Here is a 26,583-nt window from a genome sequence, read left to right as displayed (position 1 = left end):
GGGTCACATCGAGGTGATACCGGACACCGGCGCTGATACTATGGTGATAGGCCTGAAGCACCTCCAGAAACTGGGCCTCACCAAACGCGACCTGGGACCACCGCCGCAGCTGCTATACTACAATGCGGACGGTTCCCAGATGCCGGACGCTGTGGGCTCCTTTCAAGCGGAGATCACCTACGGCGACAGGTCGTGTCATGGATGGATGGACGTGCAGCCTACTCTCGCTACACCCTTGTTGTCATGGGAGCGCTGCATGGAGTTAGGCGTGGTTCCCAGAGACTTTCCCGAGCAGATCCCAGCTGCTCGGTACACCGCCAGCAGGGTGCGTGAGTCAACGAGCGATGCGCCTGGCGCTGCCGCACAGAGCTGCCCAGAACCCGCGTCCACTCCCGCCCCGCCTCCACCCAATTCACGGCCGCTTCCTCTTCACAGCGAGACATCTCCTTCAGCCGCAAGGGCCTACTTCCTGAAGGAGTACTCGGAAGTGCTGGTGACGAAGGAGGCCCTACGGATCGTGCCACTGAAGGCTATGGCGGGTCCGACTTTGAGGATACACCTGCGGGAAGATTCGCAGCCGTTTGCCATACACACTCCCCGGTTGATCCCTCTCGTCTTCAGGGATTCAGTCAAGAAGGAACTGGATTCCATAGTGGTCCAGGGTGTCATCATACTCGTTGGTGACGAACCGTCCCCTTGGTGCCGCCCTCTAGTCGCTGTGGCTAAGACTAACGGTGGAGTGCGGATTACTACCGACTTGTCTAAGCTTAACAGCCAGGTGTCCCGTCCCGCCCACCCTTCACCCACACCTTTTGCAGCTATACGGAGTGTGGACCCGAAGGTACGGCACTTCTCGACAATGGACGCCCTCTGTGGTTACTGGCAGATCCCACTGAAGAAGGAGGATCAGCCACTGACCACTTTCATCACGCCTTACGGACGCTTCCGCTACTGCCGTGGCCTTATGGGATTCGCTGCTACGGGGGACGCCTTCTGTCTCCGTGGTGACATGGCACTTCAAGGCGTGACCAACTGCGTGAAGGTAGTGGATGACGTCCTCCTCTACGATGAGGACTACCTGACGCATCTTCGCCGCATCGACGAGGTACTGACCAGGTGTAGGACGCACGGCATCACTCTGAATGCCGAGAAGTTCGTCTTGGCCGCACCTGCAGTGTCTTTCTGCGGCTATAGATTCTCAAGGGATGGCATTGCTGCGGACCCGGAGAAAGTTCGCGCCATAGCAGACTTTGCCAAACCTGCTAACCTTACGGATCTCAGGTCTTTCATGGGCCTGGTGAACCAGCTGGCAGAATTTTCTCCTGACGTCTCCGCCGCTGCCGGGCCTCTCCGCCCCCTAATGAGCCCCAAGAGGACTTTCACGTGGATCCCTGACCACGACCTCGCCTTTCATAAGGTGAAGGAGGCCCTGTCAAGTCCACCTATCCTCGCTACTTTCGACCCAGCGCTCCCCACCGTCCTCCAGACAGACGCCTCGCACCTGTACGGGGTTGGTTACGCCCTTCTCCAGGATCACGGTGGAGGAAAGCACCGGCTCGTACAGTGTGGCTCTCGCTTCCTCACCGATGCTGAGTCTCGCTACGCTACCATCGAGCTGGAGCTGCTGGCAGTGGTATGGGCCTTATCGAAGTGCAAGTTCTACTTGATTGGCCTACAGCACTTCGACCTCATCACAGACCACAGGCCCTTGGTCCCCATTCTTAACCACTATTCGCTGGACGCCATCGAGAATCCCCGCCTCCAGCGCCTGAAGGAGAAGATTTTGGCCTTCGTCTTCACCGCGGCTTGGTGCGCAGGTAAGGAGTTGTGCATCCCGGATGCCCTCTCCCGGTCCCCAGTCAGCTGCCCGACACCTGAAGACGAGATGCTCAGCACCGAGGCCGGTTTCTCCATCAGCAACATCGTCACTTTGCAGGCCGTACAGTCCCTCGCCAGCACCCAGGCCTCAGTGTCGCCACCCGACAGCGATCTGGCCCTTGAGGAACTATGGACCGCGGCACGCGACGACCCCTCCTACACTCAGCTCTTGGAGAGTGTGAGGACTAGGTTCCCTCGCGACCGTTTTGACCTCCACAACGCCCTACGCCCGTATTGGAAGATACGTGAGGACCTCTACGCAGATGGGGACCTCGTCCTGTACGGTGCCCGTGTGGTCGTCCCTGCAGCTCTCCGTCGTCGCGTTCTGGCCCGCTTACACGACAGCCATCGTGGAGCAGAGGCCACCAAGCACCGCGCAAGGCAGGCTGTGTACTAGCCCGGCATTGACGCGGATATCGTCAATACGGTCAGTGCCTGTGAGCCCTGCCAGATCGTGCAGCCCAGTCAACAGCAGGAGCCCCTCTTGTGCGACGATGAACCCACCAGGCCCTTCGAGTCCGTGTCGGCTGATTTCTTCAGCACAGCTGGGAAACATTTCCTAGTTGTCGCCGATCGACTCTCTGGCTGGCCTGTGGTGGTAATCTGTGGCTCGGACACGACGTCCGCGGCCACCATTCGCCACTTCCGGCACCTCTTTCGTGACCTGGGCGTCCCCGTACGTCTGCGGACGGACGGCGGGCCACAGTTCACCAACCGGGACTTTACAGGATTCCTGGAGCGTTGGGGAGTCCGCCACATCGTGTCAAACTGCCACGCTGAGGCTGCGGTCAAGACAGTCAAGCACCTCATCCTCAAGGTAGCCCCTTCAGGCAACATAGACTGTGAGGCGTTTGACAAAGGACTCCTGGAGTTACGTAATACTCCCGCCCACACAGGACGCTCTTCTGCCCAGATCCTGTATGGTCACCTCTCCGCTCTTGCGTTCCTGCACACGCCAAGGCCTTTGCGAAGGAGTGGCAGACCAGAGCAGAGAGTTGCGACTGCCCCTCCGCTACACGTGCCCAGGACGCCAAGGCTCGGTATGACGACCGTGCCCGCCCTCTTCAGCCGCTGGAGATCGGTGCCCTTGTCCGCGTCCAGGACCCGACGACGACAAGTTGGGACAAGGTGGGCATAGTGATGGGCGTCGTCCAGTCGCGGGACTACAAGGTCAGGATGCCGAGCGGCCGCGTGTGGTGGAGGAACCGCCGCTTCCTCCGGCCAGTCCCACCCCCTGCTGCTGGCCCCCTACACCTCACGAGGATCTGCCCCACAGTGCACCTCGACGCTCGGAGCGACTTAGGACTAAAAAGTCCGCTCAAGACAAAGACTATGAGCGTGAGGGGGGGAGGGAGATGTAGGTTATGCATCTAAGCTACTGTGCCAAGTAGCAACCTTGTATATAAGCTACTGTGCCGAGTAGCATTTATATATGTAATTACGTGGCAACACTGCACGTGTTATGTAGCAACAGAGACACTCTTATCAATCATCTCATTACCACCTCAGACCACCTCAGAGTTAGGTACCCATGTGCCAAGTTAGTATTATGTGGGGATTATAATGAAATTGACACCACTGATATCCAGGACCAGCTATCACTATCACAAGTTGTGACCTTCCCCACACACGGTCAAAATACCCTTGACCTTATCTTTAATGACTTAGCGGATCAGTACCAACCACCTCAACCAATGCCTCCTATCGGGTGTAGCACACACTTATCAGTGCTCTGGTCCCCAGCTGCCACTCCCACTCAAGTACAGAGACCCTACATCAAGACCTACAGGCCGATTACTGACTCTGCAGTGCGCCTCTTCGGGCAGTGGATAGTTCACCATCCCTGGACTGAAGTACTTAGCGTGGATGACGTGGAAACCAAATGGATAAATTATACCAACACCACCACGGAAGCTCACCACCACTTCTTCCCCGAGAAGTCCGTCAGATCTCACCCAGCTGACTTGCCCTGGATCACACCTCGGATCAAAAGACTTATGCAACAGAGAGACAGAGCCTTTCATCTCAATGACCACATCCGCTACAGGTCCCTTCGCAACCGAGTCATCCGCGAAATACGCACTGCAAAGAAGTCCCACTACCCAACCAAATTACAACACCTGAAGCAGACCAACATCAGTCAATGGTATGGTAAGCTTAAAGAACTCTGTGGACTAAACAATAAGACACACACCCTCCCCTTCCTTAGCCATTTCACTAATGTTGACGCAGCTGAGCAAACAAATAACCATTTCGCTACTATATGCCAGACGCTCCCCCGGCTTGACACAACCACTCTCCCTGCTTACCTACCGGCCCCCCTTCCCACTGACTTAGTAGAAGAATTTGAAGTAGCAAAACGCCTGGACAAACTAAAATTAAAACGCTCTACCACCCCCATTGACTTACCAATGAAACTCTTCAAGGAGTTCTCCCCGGAGCTTGCTAAACCCCTATGCTCCATCATCAATGCTTCTCTCAGTCAAGCCAGATGCCCAGCTGACTGGAAGACCTCTTATGTATCACCAGTGCCCAAGTCAACCAGCCCACAATCCTTAAATCAGCTACGACCTATTGCAATCACCCCAATACCCAGCCTAATCTGTGAAAGTTTTGTGTTCGACTGGGCTTATGCTGATATTGCAGGAGTCGTAGACCCTCAGCAATTTGGCAACATGAAAACTTCCTCCACCACTCACTGTCTTGTCAGCTTTCTCGATTACATATACCGCCATCTCGAGAAACGAAAAACGTCTGTAGCTGTCGCCTTCATTGATTTCACTAAAGCATTCGACCTAGTCGACCACAATATAATCATCAACAAAGCTATTGACCTCGGGCTTCGGAGAAGTCTTATACCATGGCTTACAGACTTCCTCAGTGACCGACGCCAAGCTGTACGCTTCCGAGGGGCTGTCTCCACCTTTCAGTCACTCACCTGTGGCGTCCCCCAAGGCACCAAGATGGGACCACTCTGCTTCCTTATGCTCATCAATGATGCCCTAAGAGAAACCCCTGCTCGCTGGAAATATGTCGACGACTCCACCATTGGGATCAGCGTCAACAATTCTGCTCCCAACTATACCGCCCTTCAGGATTTATTGAACAGTCTCCAAAACTGGGCCACCAACAACCATGTCACCATCAACCATACCAAGACCATGGTTATGCACATCAACCTCTCCTGCGACATTGTCCCACCTCCTTCCATTACTTTAGGTCCGAACACACTCCAGGTTGTAGATTCCACGAAGCTCCTCGGCGTCACCATAGACAACAAACTAAATTGGAAACCACATGTCAGTGAAGTTGTCAAATCCTCCAGTTTCCGTCTCCACCTCCTCCGCCGACTCAAGTCCCTCGGAGTTCCTGCACCCGAGCTCCTCAGTGTTTACACAACATTCATACTTCCCAAGCTCACCTATGCCTCCCCCACCTGGTCTTCCTCCCTAAATGCCACACAACGTAAACACCTAGAAAAAGTGCAAAAGAGGGCATGCAAGATTATTCTCTCCCCTTCCTACTTCACATATCAAGAAGCGCTCAACACACTGACCCTTTCGACTCTCACTGACCATCACCACGACCTCATTTGCAAATTTGGTAAGAAGCTTCTACACCATCCTCGACACCGGCTCCTACTACCACCTGAGATCCCCAGCCCGAGAATTGCTGTTCGACACCACAACCGCATCCAGCCCATACGTGCACGAACTGACCGCTATAAGAACAGCCCAGTCCCAACCATTGTAAAAATTATCAATAACTTGTAATAAACCAGTGTATTCACTCCCAGTAAATACTACTTCTTGCACTGTCACTATGTTGAAATGCACTGTAGTTTGAGCTTTTCCCCATCTAGTTATTATATATCTTATTTGTATCACTTATGTTACTTGTATATTATTTGCAATTCGAAACCCATTCCCCAAATATGTAACTGTATATTTTCAGCCTTCTGGCTGCCAAGCTCTTTCAATAAACCGTTAATTATTATTATTATTATTATTACATTGCCCCGAGGCTGCCATATGGCAATGCAGCCTCAGTCTGACTCCGTGGGTCGTGCATGTCACTTCATTCGCACGTGGCTCACTACTTGTATCTCTCGCTATCCGTTAATAAATGGACTTCAGTGATACCCGGTGTTTCCCTACCCATCACTGCCTTCTTCAGGGAACACTTGGAACCTTCAATATCTACCTGAAAATACGAGTTAAAAAACAACCGTAACACCTAACAGTGGTCCATTAGCCTGCCTGGTGGTTGCTGTGCAAAGCATAGCACAAAAAACGTTTACAGCACCCAACAGGGAAGCGCCCAGAGTTCTTGCCTAGTCGACTCATGATTTATAAGGACGTAAGTGCCTAAACGGCTATAGATTTCATCGGCAAGTTACATACAGTGACATGATGAGTGTGTGGGGGAGAATTCCCAATACAATACATCTCTTTATGGCAAGGCGTGGCAAGTCCCTAATAAGTCAAATGCCAGGCCTGTCTGCAGGAGGAGGGATATTGGTTAGGAGGAAGGAGTGTTGGTGACGGCTGGGGACTGTGCTGTGGTAGGATAGGCACGGTGGGAGTGAGGGAGGCACGTAGGCATTGACAGTATTAAGGGACAAACCTTTAAGTGTGAGTGTGATGACGTGTGCGTCGGTAGTTGCAGCAACGAAGAGGAGGTCGGGAGGTTGATAGGGACGTCCTTCCTGGCGGAGATACATAGTCAACGTACATGTCATGGGTATGGTCCAAAGGCGTGGAGCGCTGGGGTGGGGGGGATCCCGCGTCCTCTGGTCCAACAGAGAGCCCTGGTGAAGAGAGCCCAGAGACAGGAGTAGGCATGGCTTGCAGAGTGTGGACAGGTTGAGGAGCAGAGTAGACAGGGTCGGGGTGCAGGGATGAGTCAGGCCGACGGGCTGGGGGAGCAGGGTTTCTCCTGGTCAAGTCCGGAAGGCTCCATGACAGTAGTGACAGCCGGCAGCTGTTAGAAAGTCAATGGGCAGGTGGGGTTCACAGAGGGCATCATGTAGCGCTGTAGGTCGGTGACAACGGCAAGTAGGGATCCAAAGAGGCCAAAGAGATGCTCAACGTGACTTACTAGTTTGTGAAGGAGGGACATGAGCTGTGTCACCTCACCGGAGGAGAGTTGGGGGGGGGAGGGGGGCACAGGGGGTAGCACTAGGTCTGGCAGCGTCGGAGTAGAGACAGGTAAGAGGTCTAGGAACATTAACGTGGCGTTGAGGTGGCGCCGGAGGTGACGGTGGAGGGTGGCGTGTTACAGCAAGATGAGGCAAAGCCAGGGCAGGCGTGGCCTGGGGCAGAGAGGGGAAGGTGAAGGGGTCAGCAGAGCAGGGTTGTCCGATAGAGTCAGGAGGGGGGAGAAGGTGGGTGAAGAAGCCTTGGGAGGGGGGCTTGTTCTCAGGAACAGACGGACGTTTGGGGCAGTGCCGGGAGCCAACATTGTGCCGGCCATGGCAAATGCAGCACCTGGGTTCAACTACGAGACCCACACCACCCCCCATCACAGTGGTCTCTGATTCTCTGTGCACAGATGGCAGAGCGATGGCTACTTGAACAGAAACGACATCTAGGATGATCACGTCGGCAGAAGGTGGCAATGGTGTGACCTCAATGGCAACAGATAACACAAAAAGCAGGCCCGCGATGATAGGGTTCTGCATAAAGTGGGTAGAGGACCGGGTGGGCCTCAACAGTGGTACTGTCCACTCAGCTGATGTAAATATAAGCATAAGGTCTGAGATTGGATGTGCAGTAGCACAGAGAGATTAATACTTCACAAAATCTTCTGCTACATAAAAGTTTCTGTGAGAAGAATTTCTGGTTAAGGCTGTCAACCCTGAATGCCTTCCTCAAGAAGTTGGTTAAACTTCTACTGGATGATAAGCTACAGCTTGGCTCATCTTCCCAGCAGTAGTTCCTGCACCTCATCTTCCACCCCTGTCATGTAGGAGTAGTAGAAACCATTTTTTGCCCTTACTGATATAATAATGAAAATAAAATATTATTATTTACAGAATGAGAGTAAAAATGGATATATATATATATATATATATATATATATATATATATATATATATATATATATATATATATATATATATATATCCATTTACTCTCATTCTGTAAATAACAATATATATATATATATATATATATATATATATATATATATATATATATATATATATATATATATATATATATATATATATATATATATATATATATGTGTGTGTGTGTGTGTGTGTGTGTATGTGTGTAATGTAATGTTGAAATACAAGAAACCTTGCTCAGAGCTAAGAGGGAACCTGGGTATTGAAAGTTTTTGTGAAAATTTGCGTAGAGGTAAGCTGGGGTGGCTTGGGCATGTGGAGAGAATGTAGGAAACCAGTTGGTTAAGAGATGCATGAGTTTGAATGTGGAAGGGAAGATAATCACAGCTAACCCATGCAAGCTTGGAGAATGACTGTAAATCAGTTGTGACGACTCTGTCCCCTCCTCACTCTACGAGAAGAAACTGCTTCACGAGGCTACTCAACCCCAGTGAGCACCGTTTCAGAACCAGCTTCCCATCTGACTATGAGATCGAGGTATCGAGGCAAGTGTATCTGCCTGGTAGGCTTGAGTCTCTGAGTCTCTTCTCTGCGAGTCTGCGGCCTACGGTGTTCCTCTTCTCCCGGGGTGTGGACGACGAATTGTATTAAGGACTACTGCTGGTGGTGATGTGATGGTTTGGTGGTAGTGGACTACGGCGTTAATCTCTGGTTCCTTGTGGTTGGCCATCGCAACCTAGACTTACTACCTGAGCTGCCAGGTTTTTGTGTTGTTGTATATAATATGTGTATTTAATGTATAATGTAAGAATAATTGGGTAATATTCCGGTGTGTTTTGACAAATGTTTAGTTGTTACTTTTGTTTTGTTAATTGCATATTTTTGTTTTACTTGTGTTATTTAATGTAACTAAATAGCTAACCAAATCAATGCTTAATATAAATTTTATTAAAATACTTAGTTTACTTAATAATCTTCTTATCCCTTTCATCACTTAAATTTGTTTGTCACAAACAGTGATTCTTGTGTGTGTGCTCCTTACTTTCTGCATCCACATATATCAACCCCTATATTATTCACTCTGTATTTTTACTTGTCAACTTTGCCTTTCCTCAATGTTGTGGGTAGCAAGGAGGGACATCACACAGTGATGATGATGACAATCTGTATTATTATTATTAGCGTAATTACCGTTTCCCAATAAAACCCTCATATATCCTTCATGTGTCGAGAACTCGTCCTCCTATAATGTAGACTATACACAGTTATGATTATCCAAATTTAGTGCTGATTCAGTTAGTACTCGCTTCTCCAGGAATGCATCCTGAGCACTAATTGAGGAGTGGGAGTATAATGCTTAGTATTGTACAATAAACATTTATCCCTGTCTACCTAATCATTGTCTGCCACCAGGTGCGGTGTCATATAGTTCACTTGTCAGCAAGTAAAGCTCTACCCATGATACGAGCTGCTCAAGCCAGAGGTGTACCCCTCAGTGTGGAGACATGCCACCACTACCTCTCTCTCACAGCTGAGGAGATTCCTGATAATGCCACTCAGTTCAAGTGTTGTCCACCAATAAGAGAGGCATGCAACCAGGTAATGAATGAACACATAATTAATTATGCTATGTGTACTTTTCTTGGTTTTTTAGTGATATGATGAAGTTCTGTTTCATAGTTGGTGACATCAGTTCTTCTACATAAAGGATAGTATTTTGGCAAAGATATTCTAATTGATATTGTAAAGATGTAGCAGTTGTACTTATCATTATCTTTACTCCTATAAGAACTAAACTCATATCAAGAATTTCATTTTATCACTTGGCAGGTATGTTATGACCAAATAATATTTCTCATTATTTTTACAATAATATATTGCAAAATGTATTTATATGCATTATTACTAATAAATTAAACCCTCTCGCGCAACATGACGCAAATCGCGTCAAATCATTTGGTAGCACTATTTGCATCGGTGAAGCGAATTGCGTCAATAATCTTTTAAAAATTTGCCCCCAAAGTTTTCAAGATAATTGCAAAAAATTTTCGTTTGTCATAGATGACTGCATGATCTTACAAAGGAAGTTTCCAGAAAGTACCAAAGTATGGGTGGAATCCCAATGTTTATCAGTTTCTTCCTGTCAGCCGTGCTGGTAGATCACGTTTGTCCCTTTATCTCCTCTCCCATCCTATCCACAATCAGTTGTATCAAAATCCCAGCTAGAAATGGGAGTCATCTCGGCACAAAATTTAAGGGGCTGCTGAGGACTATTTTAAACCTTATTGAAGTCAAGTTTCACCGGGTTCACCGTGTCGGGAAACCCAACCCCTCCCGCCCCCGAGACATCAAAACAAAGTTCTCTTCCCTCCCTGACCACGAGGCAACCTTCCACCAGCGCAGTAAGCTGGAATGCACTTCTGACTTCGTCAAGGAGGACCTAGACCAAGGTATTGTACAGCTAAAGCCCGCCAACAGCAAATGGCTCAGTTTAAAGAAGCCAGGAGACATAGGAAACACGTGATGTTCAGTCATAAAACTCTAGTTATGAGGGACTCACGGGCCAGTGGGCACTCACTCACCATTGTAGCTGCCCCCCAAGTGGACACCCACCTGCCTCTGTAGCTGCTCCTTTAAGTGGACACCCACTCGCCACTGTAGTTATCCCTCCAATTGGACACCCACCCGTCGCTGTACCTGCCCCCTCAAGTGGACACCCATCTGCTACTGTAGCTGCCCCGGTGCCCCCTCGAGTAGACACACCCACCTACCGCTGTAGCTTCCCCCCCCTAATGGACCCCCACCCCCCGCTGTAGCTGCCCCCCCCCCCCAGGTCGCCCGGGATAGGGAACCTGCCTGAACCACCATTCAGCCTGTCACCCGAGTAGTTTCCTGCCCTGCTGCCCAACTCGGGTATTACACGTTCATCCTTTACAGTGGGAAGCAACTACCCACATAACCAAGTGACAAACTGGGTGTCATCCTAATCAGCACCAATTATCTTAAGTGTGTTGGTTGTAGCACTTGTGAGTACGTTACCCACACCCCCTCCCCAAATATTGTAAATTTCTTTGACCCTCCTTTTTCACACCTCTGTGACCCTGAATTTTTGCTGTTCCTTAATCAGTACTAAAATTCTAAACTGATGATGTCGTTCCCGTAGATGGACTGGACCCATGGTGTCGACACAATACTCCCTCATATTGACCTTGATGCCTTTCTACAAAACTCACTGGGTTACACCAACCCCAACTGTAACTATTGCTTTCCTGACTCTCTTGAGTTTAGCTCTAGTCTTCTACTATCTCATTTCTTTTCCTTAATTAGTTTTAACATCAACAGTATTCCCCTTCACTTAGATACCTTTGTAGATCTGTGTATATCTTCTATTGCCCATAAATTTAATGTACTTAGATTCTGTGAGACCGAACTCACTGACAATATTGAACATTTGTATAACATCCCTAATTATACTAGACACTGCGTCGATACGTCACAGGTGTCATGTGGTACGTGTCTCACTGTCTCAGATTCCGTCTGAGTCCTGCCTTGATATGTATAGTATCAGTGTGTTGCACTGTGCTACCTACACTCATTTACGTGAACTTTTTTTAAGAGTGCTTAGTATCTTTAACGGGGATGCTAGAGGGTTTTAAGAAAAGGGTAACATAAAAAAAAACAAATTATGAAAAGACTAACACTTACTCACTGAATACTGTACAATGGTCTAATGACTCCAATCAGATTTGCTGTATGCCTAACAAGAGCTGGGGGTTGCCCTGGGGTAAGGTGACGGCGCGGCGGCCTGATCAGGTTATTTATTGATTCAGTATTGTATTCTCGTGTGATATGATCAGCCTCTTATGGCTTATGGTTCATCGTGATTAATGTAACATGTTTAATTAACAGAGAAAAATACAATATGTAAGTTGTAAAGACTTGAAAATAAAAGGTAACCTGTATCGGTAGATATTCACTCAGGATTTATTCATGTGAGAGCTTTCAGCAAATCGGCTTACAACAGGGTCGCTATAGCACACTGTGCAGTATAGTATTTGATACGAAAATACCTTCCTAATAACGTTATTTATTACCTTCGATTCACGATTGCTCAATTTGACCACTTGTATACCTAGTCAACTGATTAATGAATAAGCCAGGGTATATGCAGATGCATAATACTGTACATTACAATATTACTTAAGTGCTAATAAATACACTGCAATAATATTTAGTAAGTGATGATCAATACACTGCAGTAATTAACTAATTTTCTAAGTGCTGGGGACATATTGTGGTAAGCACGAGTGGCGGAGGAGCGAAGTCGACCAGCTGTTAGTCCTTTGTAAACAAAAGTCTCATGGTAATGAGTGTGGGATTATTTTTTTTCAGGAAAGTTGGATATTTCATGGTGATATTTCATTCATAAGACATATTCTGTGGTTACTGACATTATAACACTTAACAGTACGTAACAATTATCTCGATGAAAACAGTTGTTGGCAACCGGTCTTATGTCTGATTTTCAACCCAGAGAGTTCTGATACATTTTTTTTGCCGATGCATAATTTGGTATTGTATTTATTGTTTGTAAACTAGGTGTACTGAATATTTTCTATTCCAAGCAGCAGTTATTTTGGCAAGTTTGGGGGAGATTTTCGTGTATATTATATTGATGTATTTATTACTTATGTAAGAATATTCTAGAATGTATTGCATCGAACAAATTAACGATTATGAAAAAAGGGTGGAAAATACAAACCAATACACAGAAACTAAAGATTATTCACATTGCCCCCACCCCCACCCCCCCCCAAAAAAACAGCACCAATCACAGTCAACAACGAACCTATACAATATTCCAACGAAGACAAAACTCTGGGACTCACAATAACAAGAACAGGCATAGCAAAACACACAACACAACGCAAAACGCTTGCCCAATCACAACTCACAAAACTACGAAGATTTAGCAAAATGGACAACAAAATTCAACTACAGCTACTCAAAGCACTTGTCCGCCCCCACTTGGAGTACCTACCAATACCACTCAGCACGATCAGCTGGAGTTTAAACGGGCGGGCGGGTCGTGTTGCGTCTCTGTAACAAAGCGTGTTCGGCATTCGGGCCTTCGATGTAGAGCGGCAGAAATTGGACAGTGATTACATAAGTTCGTCAAGATCGTCTTAGTGAGGTGAAAGTGTAAATCGATGTCGGACTTTTCATGCTAGACACGATTGTATTTTTGAAAACTCAATTTCCACCGAGTTGGAGGTACAGCCAGGGTCACAGGCCTATAACCACACAATCACTGCCACATGACAAAGCTTTTATTTTATTTTATTTTTTAGGGTGTTGTGGTCACGGCTGTGATAAAGGCCAACCAGGGAGTGTAGTACTGTGCCTTCAGTTAAATCAGTTCATAGTTGTCATCAGTGAATGCAGAAGAGACTATAATAACTTAAAGTGAATACATATTGGCAATCGAGCTGGTAAGGACAACTGCCAGCCTATTCGTGTCATAGGTGCCACAGAGACTTTAAATTTTATTTTGTTTGTGTGCTTTCTCAAGGACTGAATCTGTGTTTATAATACACCACTCACAGGGAGATACAGTGTACACAGTGATAGTTCATAGTGTCATCAGTGACCGCTGAAGTTGTAAATAACTTAAAGTGAGCGCTCACTAGCAAGCAAGCTGGAAAGGCACCGTGCCAGCTGAAACCAAGTCGTGTCATAGGTGCCACAGAGACTTTAAATTTTATGTTGATTGTGTGCTTTCTCAAGGACTGAAACTGTGCCTACAATACACCATTCACAGGGAGATACAGTGTACGCAGTCGCAGACGACAACTCCATAGGCAACAGAGAGTAGCTAAGTACTTTTTCTCTCTTTATTTTCTTTGAAATAGGTGTAGATTTATACACAGTCTGCACCCCCCCCCCCCACCACAACAACAACAACCATGAGTTTGATATGTGATTACTGCAGGGAGACGTCGGATATGGAGGATGCAGGCCTAACTAATGCAACGTTTAGGAAGTTACTAACTGCCGTAAAGCTTGATGGCTGTTGCTGGTATTGCCCTGGCTGCATAGTCAAGGTGAATGAAGCGATTGCAATCCATAAGGGAACGAGTTCTCTAGGGACGAAAATAGATGAAGCAGGAGCCCTGCTGGTTGACAAACTGGAGCAAGTTGAGAAAGAGATCCTTGCTAAGACTGAGGAAGTAGCTAATAGAATGGAGGTGGTTGCTAAGAGGAGTTATGCTGACGTATTAGGAGGGCCACGGGGGGGGGCGGAGAGTAATGCAGAATCAGTACAGGTTCTACAGCAGATTGGGACTCTGAAAAAGTGTGTCGAAGAAATGAAAATTAACGCACCGACTGTTAGGGGAGAGGAGGAACACCAGGAACGGCTCCAGCGCAGGAACAATGTAATAGTTTTTGGAGTCCCAGAGAGCCAGGCAGAGGGAACTGTGAGTAAGGAAACACACGACAAGGTGCTGTTTCAAAATATTTGCACAGAGGTTCTGAAGATTCCAGCAACCCCTCAGGATGTGAGGAGACTGGGACAAAAGCAGGGGGCTAAGCCTCGCCCCCTCAGGATCACACTAGGGAGTGAGGAGGAGAAATGGCAAGTTATCCGGCAGGCAAAAAACTTAGCAAGGAGCGAGGCATTTCGGGATGTATTTATTCACCCAGACCGCACGGTAATGCAGAGGGAACAGCACAAGAAGCTCCTGCTGGACTTGAAGCAGAGGAGGGAGGAGTCGAGAAGGAACGGGGACAGGTGCACATGGGTTATACTCAGGGGGAGGGTAGTGGAAACAAGTGTGCCGACACAGGGCCAGGGGGCAGCAGTGCACCCTCCACCCACTCAACCCCCCACCCGGGAGGCGGCACCAGCTCAGCCTACCGGACAGGAGGGAACGAGCGCCGTGTAAACAATGACATTTTTAACCACACCCTGCAAAATACAGTGTACTTAGCAAATGCTGCAGCTTCTGAGAATGTGGGTGGAGCGGGTTTATTACTAAGAGCAGAGACGTTACCGAGAACAAATTCTGGCTTGAATGTCATGTACACTAATACTGACACGTTCCTTGATAAGAGGGAGGAGTTTGAAACACTACTAAGAGTACACCAACCAGATATTGTAGGAGTTGTAGAACTGTTGTACAAGAACAGGAGAATCGACCCAGAGGAATGTGAGTTCAGTATTGCTGGATATGACTCATTTACGAACCTAACTCAAGAATCCTGCAGGAGGGGTGTGGTTATCTACGCTAGGCAAGACCTTAGAGCCAGCCAGGCGAGGGTACAGGGAGAGGATGTTTTTGAAGAGTCCAAGTGGTGTAAAATTAAATTAAAGGGAGGGGACTTACTTATCGTCGGGTGTATCTACAGATCCCCGAACTGTGGCCCACTAAATCAAAGGAACTTAAGAACCTTAATAAACAATGCGGCGATGCTCAACCCCAGCCACCTCCTTATCATGGGGGACTTTAACTATGGCGACATCGACTGGAGAAACGAGTCAACCCCGAATGACTTGAATAATCCTGCTACTCTTTTTGTAGAAACTCTGAGAGATAATTTTCTGTTCCAACATGTGAGAGACCCGACACATTACAGAGGGGAGCAAACACCCAAGCCACTTGACCTCATCATAACAAACGAGGAGGGTATGGTGGCCAAACTGGAACACCTTGCCCCAGTTGGCACCAGTCACCATACAGTGTTGTCATTCAGATTTAACTGTTACCTAGTTCAAGATAAGGCCAGGCCAAGGTGCAAATATTACAAGGGAAATTACAATGGGATGAGGGAAGAGATGAGGGGTATCAACTGGCCTGACTTATTAAGGTACAAGAACGCAGACACTACGCTGAATATCATAACTAGTAAAATGACCCATTTGATCGATAAATATATACCCAAGACCAAACCCAGTGCTTCTAGGAATACGAGGGGATCCCTACACATGAACCATGCGGCGGTCGACAAAATTAAGAAGAAAACCCAGAAATTCAAGACGTGGGTTGGGTCAAACGATGAGCAAGACAGGAGGATGTATGCAAGAGCCAGAAACCAAGCAAAGATAGAGTGTAGGAGGGCTGAAAAGGAGTTCCAAAGGCTGGTTGCACGCGAGGTCAAGTCAAACCCAAAGGCGTTTTACCGCTATGCAAAGTCGAAATTGAAAACGCGAGTAGGAGTATCAGACCTGAGGCTTGAAGATGGTAGTTACGCAGATTCTGACCAGGATAAAGCTGAGGCATTGAACAGCTTCTTTTCCTCAGTGTTCACAAGAGAGGATGCAACTAACCTTCCTGCGTTTGAGGACAGACGGTTCGACACAGCACTGACCCACATTGTGTTCACAGAAGAGGGTATTAGAAATAAACTGTCCAGGCTAAAGGTCCATAAGAGTCCTGGACCTGACATGGTGCATCCTAGAGTGCTAAGGGAGCTGTGCAACGAGCTTGCAGAGCCCCTGAAGATTCTGTTTTGTAAATGCCTGGATGAACAAATGGTCCCCAGTGAATGGAAAGTGGCTTATGTGAGTCCTATCTTCAAGAAGGGCGATAGGCACTCCACGAACAACTATAGACCGGTGAGCCTGACCAGCATAATATGTAAAGTACTTGAGAGTATTATCAGAGATGCAGCGATGGAACATCTACTACGAAACAACCTTGTAAAAGATTGCCAACACGGTTTTATGCCGGGGCGCTCTTGCTTGACACAATTGCTCAAGGTATTGGATATTTGGACCCATATTCTAGAACGGGGTGGTAATATCGACAATATTTACCTAGATTTTGCCAAGGCTTTCGACAGTGTACCCCACGAAAGGCTGAAAATCAAACTGGAAGGGTACGGAATTCGGGGAAATGTCCTAGCGTGGATAGAAGACTTTCTACATGACCGCAAGCAATGTGTGGTGATTAATGGCACGAAATCGTCATCTGTACCTGTAACAAGTGGGGTACCGCAGGGTAGTGTATTGGGCCCGCTGTTGTTTGTTTGTTTCATAAATGATATGCCTGACGTTGTACACTCCTCCATACAAATGTTTGCCGATGACGCCAAGTTATTTCGGGAAATTAAGAACCAAGCGGACTGTGAAGAGCTGCAGAAGGACCTCTGTGGGCTCCAGGAATGGTCGAAGGAATGGCTGCTGAGATTCAATGTCACGAAGTGTAAGAGGATGCACCTGGGGCGTACCAACGGTAAGGAGGCGTACCATATGTCCCAACGGGATGAAGAAAATGTACTAGTTGAGACTGTGTGTGAGAAGGACCTAGGTGTGTATGTTGACAATGAGCTGAAGTTCTCGGGCCATTGTGAGAAGAAGGTAAATCAGGCAAATAAATTATTGGGTCTTATAAGAAGGTCGTTCAGATATCTAGACGGTCCGTCCCTCGTGACGATCTTCAGGAGTGAAGTGCTTCCCCATCTGGAGTACTGTCACCCCATCTGGTCCCCGAGATATGCTAGGGACTGTCAGTTGGTTGAAAATGTTCAAAGGAGGGCCACCAAACTGGTGCCTGCACTTCGGCATCTCAGCTACCCTGAGAGATTGGAGCGCCTGAACTTGCCTAGCTTATACTACAGACGGGCAAGGGGGGACCTAGTTGAGGTTTATAAGCATCTCAGGGGGCACTACTCAGTTGAGTGTCCTTACTTGGAGCTGGCGGACGCTCGCCCCACAAGGGGTCACAGCTCAAGATTGAAGAAGCCGCAAGTCCAGAAAACCGTGAGGGCAAACTTTTTCGGAGTGAGGGTTGTAAACTCTTGGAACAATCTACCAGAGAGTGTTGTGACGGCACCGAGTGTGAGCTCTTTCAAGAGAAGACTTGACCAACACTGGAGCGGGTTCAGGTACATTCAGGAGCCGGTGCATGCCCAGTATTTGCCAACAGTGCGTGACAGAGACGTGACCGATCGCCCGGGCGGCTAGCGAGCCGACCTTTTGGTGAAGAATATAAAGGAAAAAACGTGACCGATCGCCCAAGCGGCTAACAAGCCGATCAGTGGCGAAGAGGATAAAAGTAAAAAGTAAAAAAGTAAACTTCAATCAGTACAAAACAAAGCTATCCGTAAAGCATCAAAGCACCTCCCCCCATACACCACCAAAATACAAGAACTTCACTAATTATACAATATCGAACCACTGAACACACGTACACACAGCCAAGCTCAGAGACAGAAAGTTTGGAACAAACTTGACGAGTTGGAGGACCCAATCTTCTCCCAGTTAAAGAAGAAGAAACCACAAGAACACACAGCTGGTGGCCCAAGAGCCTCCATCCTATCATAGAAGAACAAGACCCACTTTACACATATATGTAAACAAATAACACCACCATTTAACAAACATAAATTAACACCCATTACACTAATGAATGTCTAGCTAGCTTAGCTCCCCCCCTTTTCCTTTGAGTGGGCTGGCGTTTGCTGTGTGTGGCCACCACCCCAACCAATCACCTCGACTCAGCTAGGTGGACAGCCCACCTGCTATCACTCCCTACTACTGTACTTCCCGTTTCTATGCTTTCCTTCTCTCTCTCTTCTCCTCTCCTATGGCAAAGTCAATTGTCACTTTACTTCATTATCATCATCATCATCGTCATCATCATAGGAGTCCGTCAACTGTTTCTGTTCAGAATGTGAAGTAGGACAACTGAAGATAATTGTTGTGCAAGTATTGTGGGATTGTTGCGAGCAATATAAAGTGAAAAGACTAAGGAATTGTGCACTAATAGTGTGCTAACTATATATTCGAAGTGAGAAGTCCAGTTGTGAAGACATTACCCTGTGAACAGTGTTGTGAAAAATGGTGCTGGTGGTAGAGCAGTACCGCTCTTGCCTTCGCAAGCGAGATGTCACGGGTTCGATTCCCAGGCCAGTGGAAGTTGTTTGGACATACAGGTACTTCCTAGCCCCCATTAGTCCCTGTTCACCTAGCAGTAAAGTAGGTACCTGGTGTAAATCGAAAGTTGCGAATTCGTATTCAGGGACAAGTTGTTGGAGCTTCCAATAACTTGATGACATAAACCATTCACTCTTCAGACTTCTATGCCCTTGACTCTTCAGGCTTCTACGCCCTTAACTCTTGAGACATAAAGGCAATCCATTTGAAATTTGCATTGATTTAAGAAAAATGATCTAAAAGGGGTTTTTAGGGATGTAACCCTCTTGTAAATCAGGTTCTGCCTGTACTAATACTATAGTAGAGATCAAAGATTTCATTAGGTTGTTTTTGAGTGTGAATGGTATGGACTCTTCAAATATGTGTCTCATTTAATATGCCTCTCAACCCAAAAATGATGATAATCGTGAATAGATGCTGAACATCTTTGTCACCACAGTAATATTACCTTGACCTAGCTTGGAGAAGGACGTGCCTTTATGTGCTCGTGTTAGTGACCATATAAAATTGCCGTTGTTTTGTGGGGTAAGAGGGACGGTGTGTGGGGAGAGACGAATCCCAGCCGCTCTGTTAAATCAGCTGGAACAATTGCGGAGACAGGTGGACGTTTTAAAGGGGAAGAACGAAGCCCTCGGGACTGAACTCCTTCAGGTGTGTGTCCTGCCTAGCAGCACACCTACAAAGGAGGGTCAGGAGGAGCAGGAGTGGAGAGGACTAAGGTCAGATTCAGGAAAGCTGACCAGGTTGTGGAGTACAGTAACCCCTACCAAGTGTTGGAGGAAGCTGGCGAGGAAAAGAAGAGGCAGGACGGTGTGGTGGCAGGAGAGGAAAGGGCAGTTGGTCAAAACCTGCCCAGTGGTAAGGTCGTGTTAGATGGGGACAGCCAGGTGAGGTTCTTAGATAGGACTTTTTGTGAAAGAGATAGGAAATGTAGGACTAGGGTGTGTTTTCCTGGGCTACGATAGAGCATGTAGCTGAGAGGATTGATAGGGTTTTGTCAGGGGAGGGTACCAAGCCAGTAGTGTGTCTTAGTGTAGTACGCAACGATATAGGAAAGGTTAGGAGTGAGGAACTTTTCAGAAAGTATAGGGAGGCGCTAGGAAAGGTTAGGGATAGAGGAGGGATCCCGATAGTATGTGTCTTGCCTAGAAGAGGAGATGGCGGTGAATAGCTGTCCAGGGTAATTGCTATAAATTGCCTACCGGAAAAACATTGTGCAAGCAATGGTTGGGCACTCATTGATGACTGGCGACCGTTCTATGGTAATGTACCGCACACATCATTGCCATTCCTAAATATCCCCTTTAATTCATATTACGCTACATAACATTCAAATCAACCGCTCTTGTAAAATCTCAGAAAACGGGAAACATTGATAAGGAATAACTCACTTACACAATGTTACTGAATCATTTGTTGAATTGTACCCAGGTACGGTTATATAATAGTAATTGTATTAAGGAGAACTCAAGGTATCTATAGGATGGTTGGGAAGGTCCAATTGATACGGACTAGTATACTATCCGGGCTAAGTGTACCCCTGTAGATCGTAGTTTGAAGGTCATACTATTTACGTCTGTGAACGATTAGTGAACATAATTGAGTATGCATTGGTAGAAATTGCGGAAGGAAGAGAAAAACTAATTATGGGAGTGATTTACAGGTCCCCAAGTCTTGCGAAAGAACGAAAGAAGCAGGAAATGAGTATTGAATTGAATTGAATTGAAACAGTTTATTTGGCCAGTGGAACACAGATACAGAGTGGATAATAATAACAATATTAACATGGCTGAGCCAGTTGAGAACCTGAGCTCTCTTTTAGGCACCTGATATATACTATACATTTATCTCAAGGAAGTATTATGTAACATTTAGAATAGTACAATAGCATGGTGGTAATAAGAACATCTCATAATGTTACCACGGTTATCAATTCAATATTTATTTATTTTATTTATTTATTATTTTTTTTAGTTTATTTTTTTAATATATATGATAAGTATATACATAAATTACAGTAGAATTTAAAAACATAAGTATAATGGGGGAGCCGTACAAAATGGGCTGTACATTATTAAGGTTGAACAAGAGGACAGAGCTGTCAGGATTATGTCTAGTTGGCAAATATGTTTATTGCAATGGCAATTTCTTATCTATTTACATTATAATTTCCGATAAACGGTTTTGATGGTACAATAAAAGCAGGTACTGTAAATATAGTAGGTATTACTAGAAATATTAATACTTAGACAATAGATATTTTTTAAGAGATGATTTAAAGGAAGGACCATAGTCTTTGCTCAGATGGGTGGGGTTAAGTTGTTCCACACCTTCACACCATGATAGTTTATGGAGGTCTAGGACTGAGAGGAGCACATGGAGGGTGGTCTTAGTAGCTCTGGGTGCCCTAAGTTGTATCTCTGATATTCCGGAACTGGAAATAATTATTGTCAAGCAAGTGATTGATAGATTTGTAAACAAAGAGCAGCAGTAGGTGTTAATATCTTCGAATTTTAACATTTTCAATTTTTCGTTTGTGTGATCGGTTTTTTTCAATTAGGTCATTATCCGTGCAACTCTCTTTTGTGCAGTAACCGCGGATTGTGTTTTTGAGGAGCCAGTGGCCTTACCATAGTGTGTGACAGCGTATCAGGTGTTGGTAAACAAGATCATGATAGATTTCTTTCATTGCTGTGAGAGTGAGTGACTGTCGAGTGTGATACATGATACCGCACTGTTTATTGACTTTATTGTGAATGGCTTGTATGTTGTTTCTCACAGTTAAGTTTCTCATCAACAATAACTCCGAGGAATTTAGTATTTTGTTCGCATTTGAGGACTGTATTACCAAGGTACAGGGGGTTCAGTTCTGAGGTAAGTTTTCCTTCTATGAAAGATCGTGTAGTGGGTTTTTTCAAAGTTTAAGGTCAGTTTATTACGTATTACCCAGGTCCTGACTTTAGTCAATTCAGTGTTCATAGTTCTCATCAAGGAATGGAGGTCTGAGTTGCTGGCATCGAGATTACTATCGTCTGCAAATAAGCTGTATTTTATGAGTGTGCTGGCGTGGACTATGTCGATTATGTACAACAAAAACTGTACTGGAACGAGAATGGAACCTTGGGGGACGCCATACAAGATTAGCGAGGAGTCATATTGGTGATTATTATAGCAGACACAAGTGATCGTGGGCCCTTCGTGCCCGGTGGCGAGTCCGGTGGTATAGTTTACCAAAGAGTGACAGTTCGAACTCCCGTCGCCTACCGGCTGACAGCGTACAGCGACATCATTTTCCAGCGGAAATAAAATGGTTAATTAATGCCTTCCTAAAGAAACCATCGACATGGGACCAGATTTGTTCCATTCTACGATTTTTTTGCGATTTTTCCACCAAGTTTGATGAAAAACGATTGTGCAGTTTCGGCTGCCCAGAACAGAAACACACAGACACACTGCTAATCCTATAGTATATGAGATAATCATGGTCGTGGTTGTTATAATCATGGTCGTGGTTGTTATAATCGTGGTCGTGGTTGTTATAATCGTGGTCGTGGTTGTTATAATCATGGTCGTGGGTGTTATAATCTTAGTCGTGGTTGTTATAATCATGATCGTATGTGTTATAATCATGGTCATGGTTGTTATAATCATAGTCTTGGTTATTATAATCATGGTCGTGGTTGTTATAATCATATTCGTGGTTGTTATAATAATGATCATGGTTATGATCATGGTCGTAGTTGTTATAATCTTTGTCGTGGGTGTTATAATCATAGTAGTGGTTGTTATAATAAGTGTCTCTTTCTTCTTTATGTTTTATCTCATTATTCTTACTCTTTTTACCTACATTTAACTGACTAATTTCTACATGTTGTATCCAAATACTTGTTCTCATTTTTGTTTTACTTATCGCCGTCCTTCCTTTCTCTCCTTCTCTACTATCCTTCTATACCATTCTTATTCTGTCCTTCCATCCCTCCATTCATACGTCCACCTGTCACTACTCCTCTCTCCCATCTCCTTTCCTCACCTCTTAAGGATAATAAGGCTTCAGTCTCTCTTCTTCTCCTTCTCTTCCCCCTTTCTATCTTCTCCATGCATTCATGTTATCTTTTATATTCACTCCTTTTCCATGTACAGTCATACAGGAACCGTACTGTACCTGTAGCTACTGAGTCGAAAATGAATCTGGTAACGTTGAAATAGCATCCAGGCATATGATAAACTCCTCCCCCGTTATCTCTAAATATTTTCTGTTCGTTCTTTATTATTTTGTTGCTCATCTTCCTTCCTTTACTAATCAAACAACATTAAAAAAAAATGAAATGAAAAAAAAAGTGGGGGAGGAGAAAACCGTACGATAACTGCAATAAATGACAGACTACCACAGCGAATGAGGGTGTGCAAGTCCATAGACACATCTCATTTCAGCATCCAATAAATAGTTAATTAATGACTACTAAAAACCATAGACATAGGACCAGGTTTTACATTTCCGCTCTACTAATTTTTACGCAATTTTTCACCAAGTTTGATGAAAACGATTTATTGCGTTCGGCTGCCCAGAACAGACACATACACAAACAGACAGACAGACAGACGAACGAACAGACACTGCGGCTAGTCTATAGTTTATTAGATACTGCATCCTGTTGGACACATATGAGGTAAACCAGAAGGTATAGGACAGACCCCCTAACGTCATAATGTTCAAGCTTTTGAATGGTATGATTGCGACAATGTCGAAAGAGCATAGAGGTCCAGGAATATACCAACTGTGAACTGACTGTCATCAAAAGGAATCTAAGATGTCATTATTGTTAGTAAAGGATAGCAGAGCACTTTCAGTCGACCTTATAGCTCTAAATCCAAACTGGGACTCTGTAAATTTGTTATTAATAGAAGGAATTTAGTCTACTACATGCTAGCTTCTCCAATGTCTTACTTAAGGCTGGGAGGGACTGATATAGACGGTAATTCACCAGAAGACCTTTGTTCCCAGATTTTTTTATAAGCTGGGTGAACTTTAATTTTCAGTTTATCCAGAAAAGACACCACTAGTGAGGAGGAGTTACAAATGTGTAGGAGGCAGTGAAAAAGTCGGCAACCTGAAGGCTGAAAAATAAATATTGGACAAAAATGACTTCACATTAAAGGCATAGCGTGGTGGGTCGTTTAACACAAGCTTTCATTACTGAAGAAAGAAGGAACATAAGATTGAACACTAAATTATTGGATTTTACAGTTGATGGCCGGGCCTTGACTGGTCATGGAGGCATGGTGAATTGTGGTGTTCGCGTGGTGTAGTTACTTTCGTCCTCTGGTGCTTGTTGATGGAAGGACCTCACGTGGTCATGGGACACGGGTGGTGTGGTGTTCACGTGGTGCAGTAACTCTCGTCCTCCGGTGTTGATATGAAGAAGGACCTCACGTGGTCATGCAGGGACACCGGGTGGTGTGGTGTTCACGTGGTGTAGTAACTCGTTCTCGGTGTTGATATGAAGGACTCCACGAGATCATGGGGACACCGGGTGGTGTGGTATTCGTGGTTCAGTAACTCGTCCTCAGGTGTTTATGAAGGGACCCCACGTAGTCATGGGGACACCGGGTGGTGTGGTGTTCACGTGGTGCAGTAACTCGTCCCTCTGGTGTTGATATGAAGGACCTCCCACGTGGTCATCGGGACACCGGGTAGTGTGGGGTGGTGTCGCGGTACCCCACGCTTCACTGGGTGGTGTGGGGTGGTGTCTCAATACTTACGCTACTGGGTGGTGTTGTGTTATTTCGTAGTCAGGTGTAGAAAAGCCGGCCATTGTTGTTCCCCAGGATGGTTGATTAGCACCTCCTTGTCCAGAAGACAGCGGTCAGCTCCTAGGGGTCTTATCCAGCCTGGTGAGTCACAGCTCTCACTGGTACTGTCTAGTGCTGAATTCACTGGCTTGGGCACTGTTCATCCACTGTTTAACACTGGTCCGCCTTCTTTCCGAAACAAGAAATTGTCCACTTTTGATTATGTTGATGCTCAGTGAGGATGGGTCTGGGAGAGGACTTGGGGGAATGGAGCGAGGAACATGTCGGCCAGGGGGGGGAGCCGTTGCTCTGGGAGCAGCGCCCTGAATAGGTCTTGACCCTCCGGTGATTTCGATTAGAGTTTGAAATTGTGATTCAGTAATTAGTGTTAAAATGATTAGACGATAAGTATTGCATTCGCTTTCCTCCAGGATTCTGGTCCTACACCCGTTTTTAAGGACATATTAAACACCTTTGCTAAGGGGCTACTAAGCTCTTCCTTACATTCCTTTAATACTCTGGCAAATATCTCATTGGGACCTGGTGACTTATTTGGCTTTACTTTGTCTATTTGATTACTACCATCGTTACTAGTCACTACTATTTCGCTTAATCTATTTCTTCACTATCTCTGTATAGAGTCTGTGCCTCGGGTATCACGTTTAAATTTTCATTGGTGAAAATTGTTGCAGAAAATATTTATTCAGATAATTGCTCATTTCTCCATCGTTATCAGTTAGTTCGCCGGTATCTGACTGTATTGGTCCAATCTTTTCTCGTGGTTTAGTTTGATACATTTGAAAGAATCCCTTGGGGTTTGACTTCTTATCCTTTACCTTCGGTTCATTATTCACTTACTTTTCTGCTGCCTTAAGTCTTAACTCTCTGGCCAATACCTTATTATAATCTCAGGAGTAGCTTTCACCACGATTTATTCTCCTACCTATAGCCTTCCTTTGTCCAATAATATTCTTTAACATTATTTATTCATTTAGGGCCATTGTTGTTTATCTGAGTTTCTGTATGAGTAAGTTCTGCCTTGTGCATTAATTAACTCAATATAAAAAATTGTTTGTAGAACTCGTCAACACCTCCAGATCTCGTAATCAGGTCATCCTCAACCGTCATATTTTGTGGTTGTGCTGTCAGGTCTCCAGAGTAAAGTGAGTTTGCCCTCTGTGGGTACACATTTGTAGTCTCACCTCGTGAGGTCATAATCCATCCCCAAGCGTGATACCCCTTCTCTCAACTGCCTCTTCGCAAGTATCCAAAAGTTTGCCTTTCTGAAATCCTAGGACTTAATTGGAATTTTCCTTGCGACTGCCCTTAAATTCTAATCGATCTTCAGCTATTTTGTGATCACTGTTACTTAGGGTTCGTTTCCTACCTCGACATTACTAATAAGGTTTTTCTCTGTTTGTCAGAACTAAATCGAGTATATTATTACCCCAGAGTGGGTTCAGTTATATATGTTAACTTGGAAGTGATCCTGGATTTTTCAAAAAATCCTCTGATTCTGAGTTACCGGTAGGTCGATCCAATCTATTTAGCTACAAAAGTTAAAGTCTCGCCTATTATACAGAGTTTGCTATGTATATGGAAGCCCTGTGCATTTCATCCCAAATAAGTTGCTCATTAACTCTATCAAGATTAGGAGAGTCTGCCTATTACTCCTGCAATTATTTTTCCCTACCATCGATTAATTCTATCCAAATTGTTTTCTATATTCAGTTCAGTCTTTATTTCCTTATTTATTTCATTTTCAGATTATCCTAATCTCTGCCTATCAGTATGAATAATTTGTAACCTGCAATTTGGTATTCGACAGGTGACTCACGTAAGTCTAAGTTTATCCATATTTCAGTGAATGCTATTATATCAATTTTTTCGGTACATACTG

The 26,583-nt window shown here is 45.5% G+C and overlaps 1 protein-coding gene across 1 annotated transcript in view; it reads left to right on the top strand.

Annotated features, from left to right (window-relative positions):
• Positions 1–26,583, top strand: part of LOC121880067 (allantoinase-like) — a gene marked incomplete in the record, with an annotated part of 111,930 nt that overhangs the window by 46,722 nt on the left and 38,625 nt on the right. Inside the window, 1 exon segment of the mRNA XM_042387073.1 lies at positions 9,368–9,553. Within this exon segment, the coding sequence (XP_042243007.1) occupies positions 9,368–9,553 (186 nt within the window).

Source organism: Homarus americanus, unplaced genomic scaffold (assembly GCF_018991925.1).
Source record: "Homarus americanus isolate GMGI-L3 unplaced genomic scaffold, GMGI_Hamer_2.0 scaffold30108, whole genome shotgun sequence".
NCBI classification, from domain to species: Eukaryota; Metazoa; Arthropoda; class Malacostraca; order Decapoda; family Nephropidae; genus Homarus; species Homarus americanus.
The sequence above is the reverse complement of the archived record's forward strand: the minus strand, read 5'-3'. Positions and strand labels throughout refer to the sequence as shown.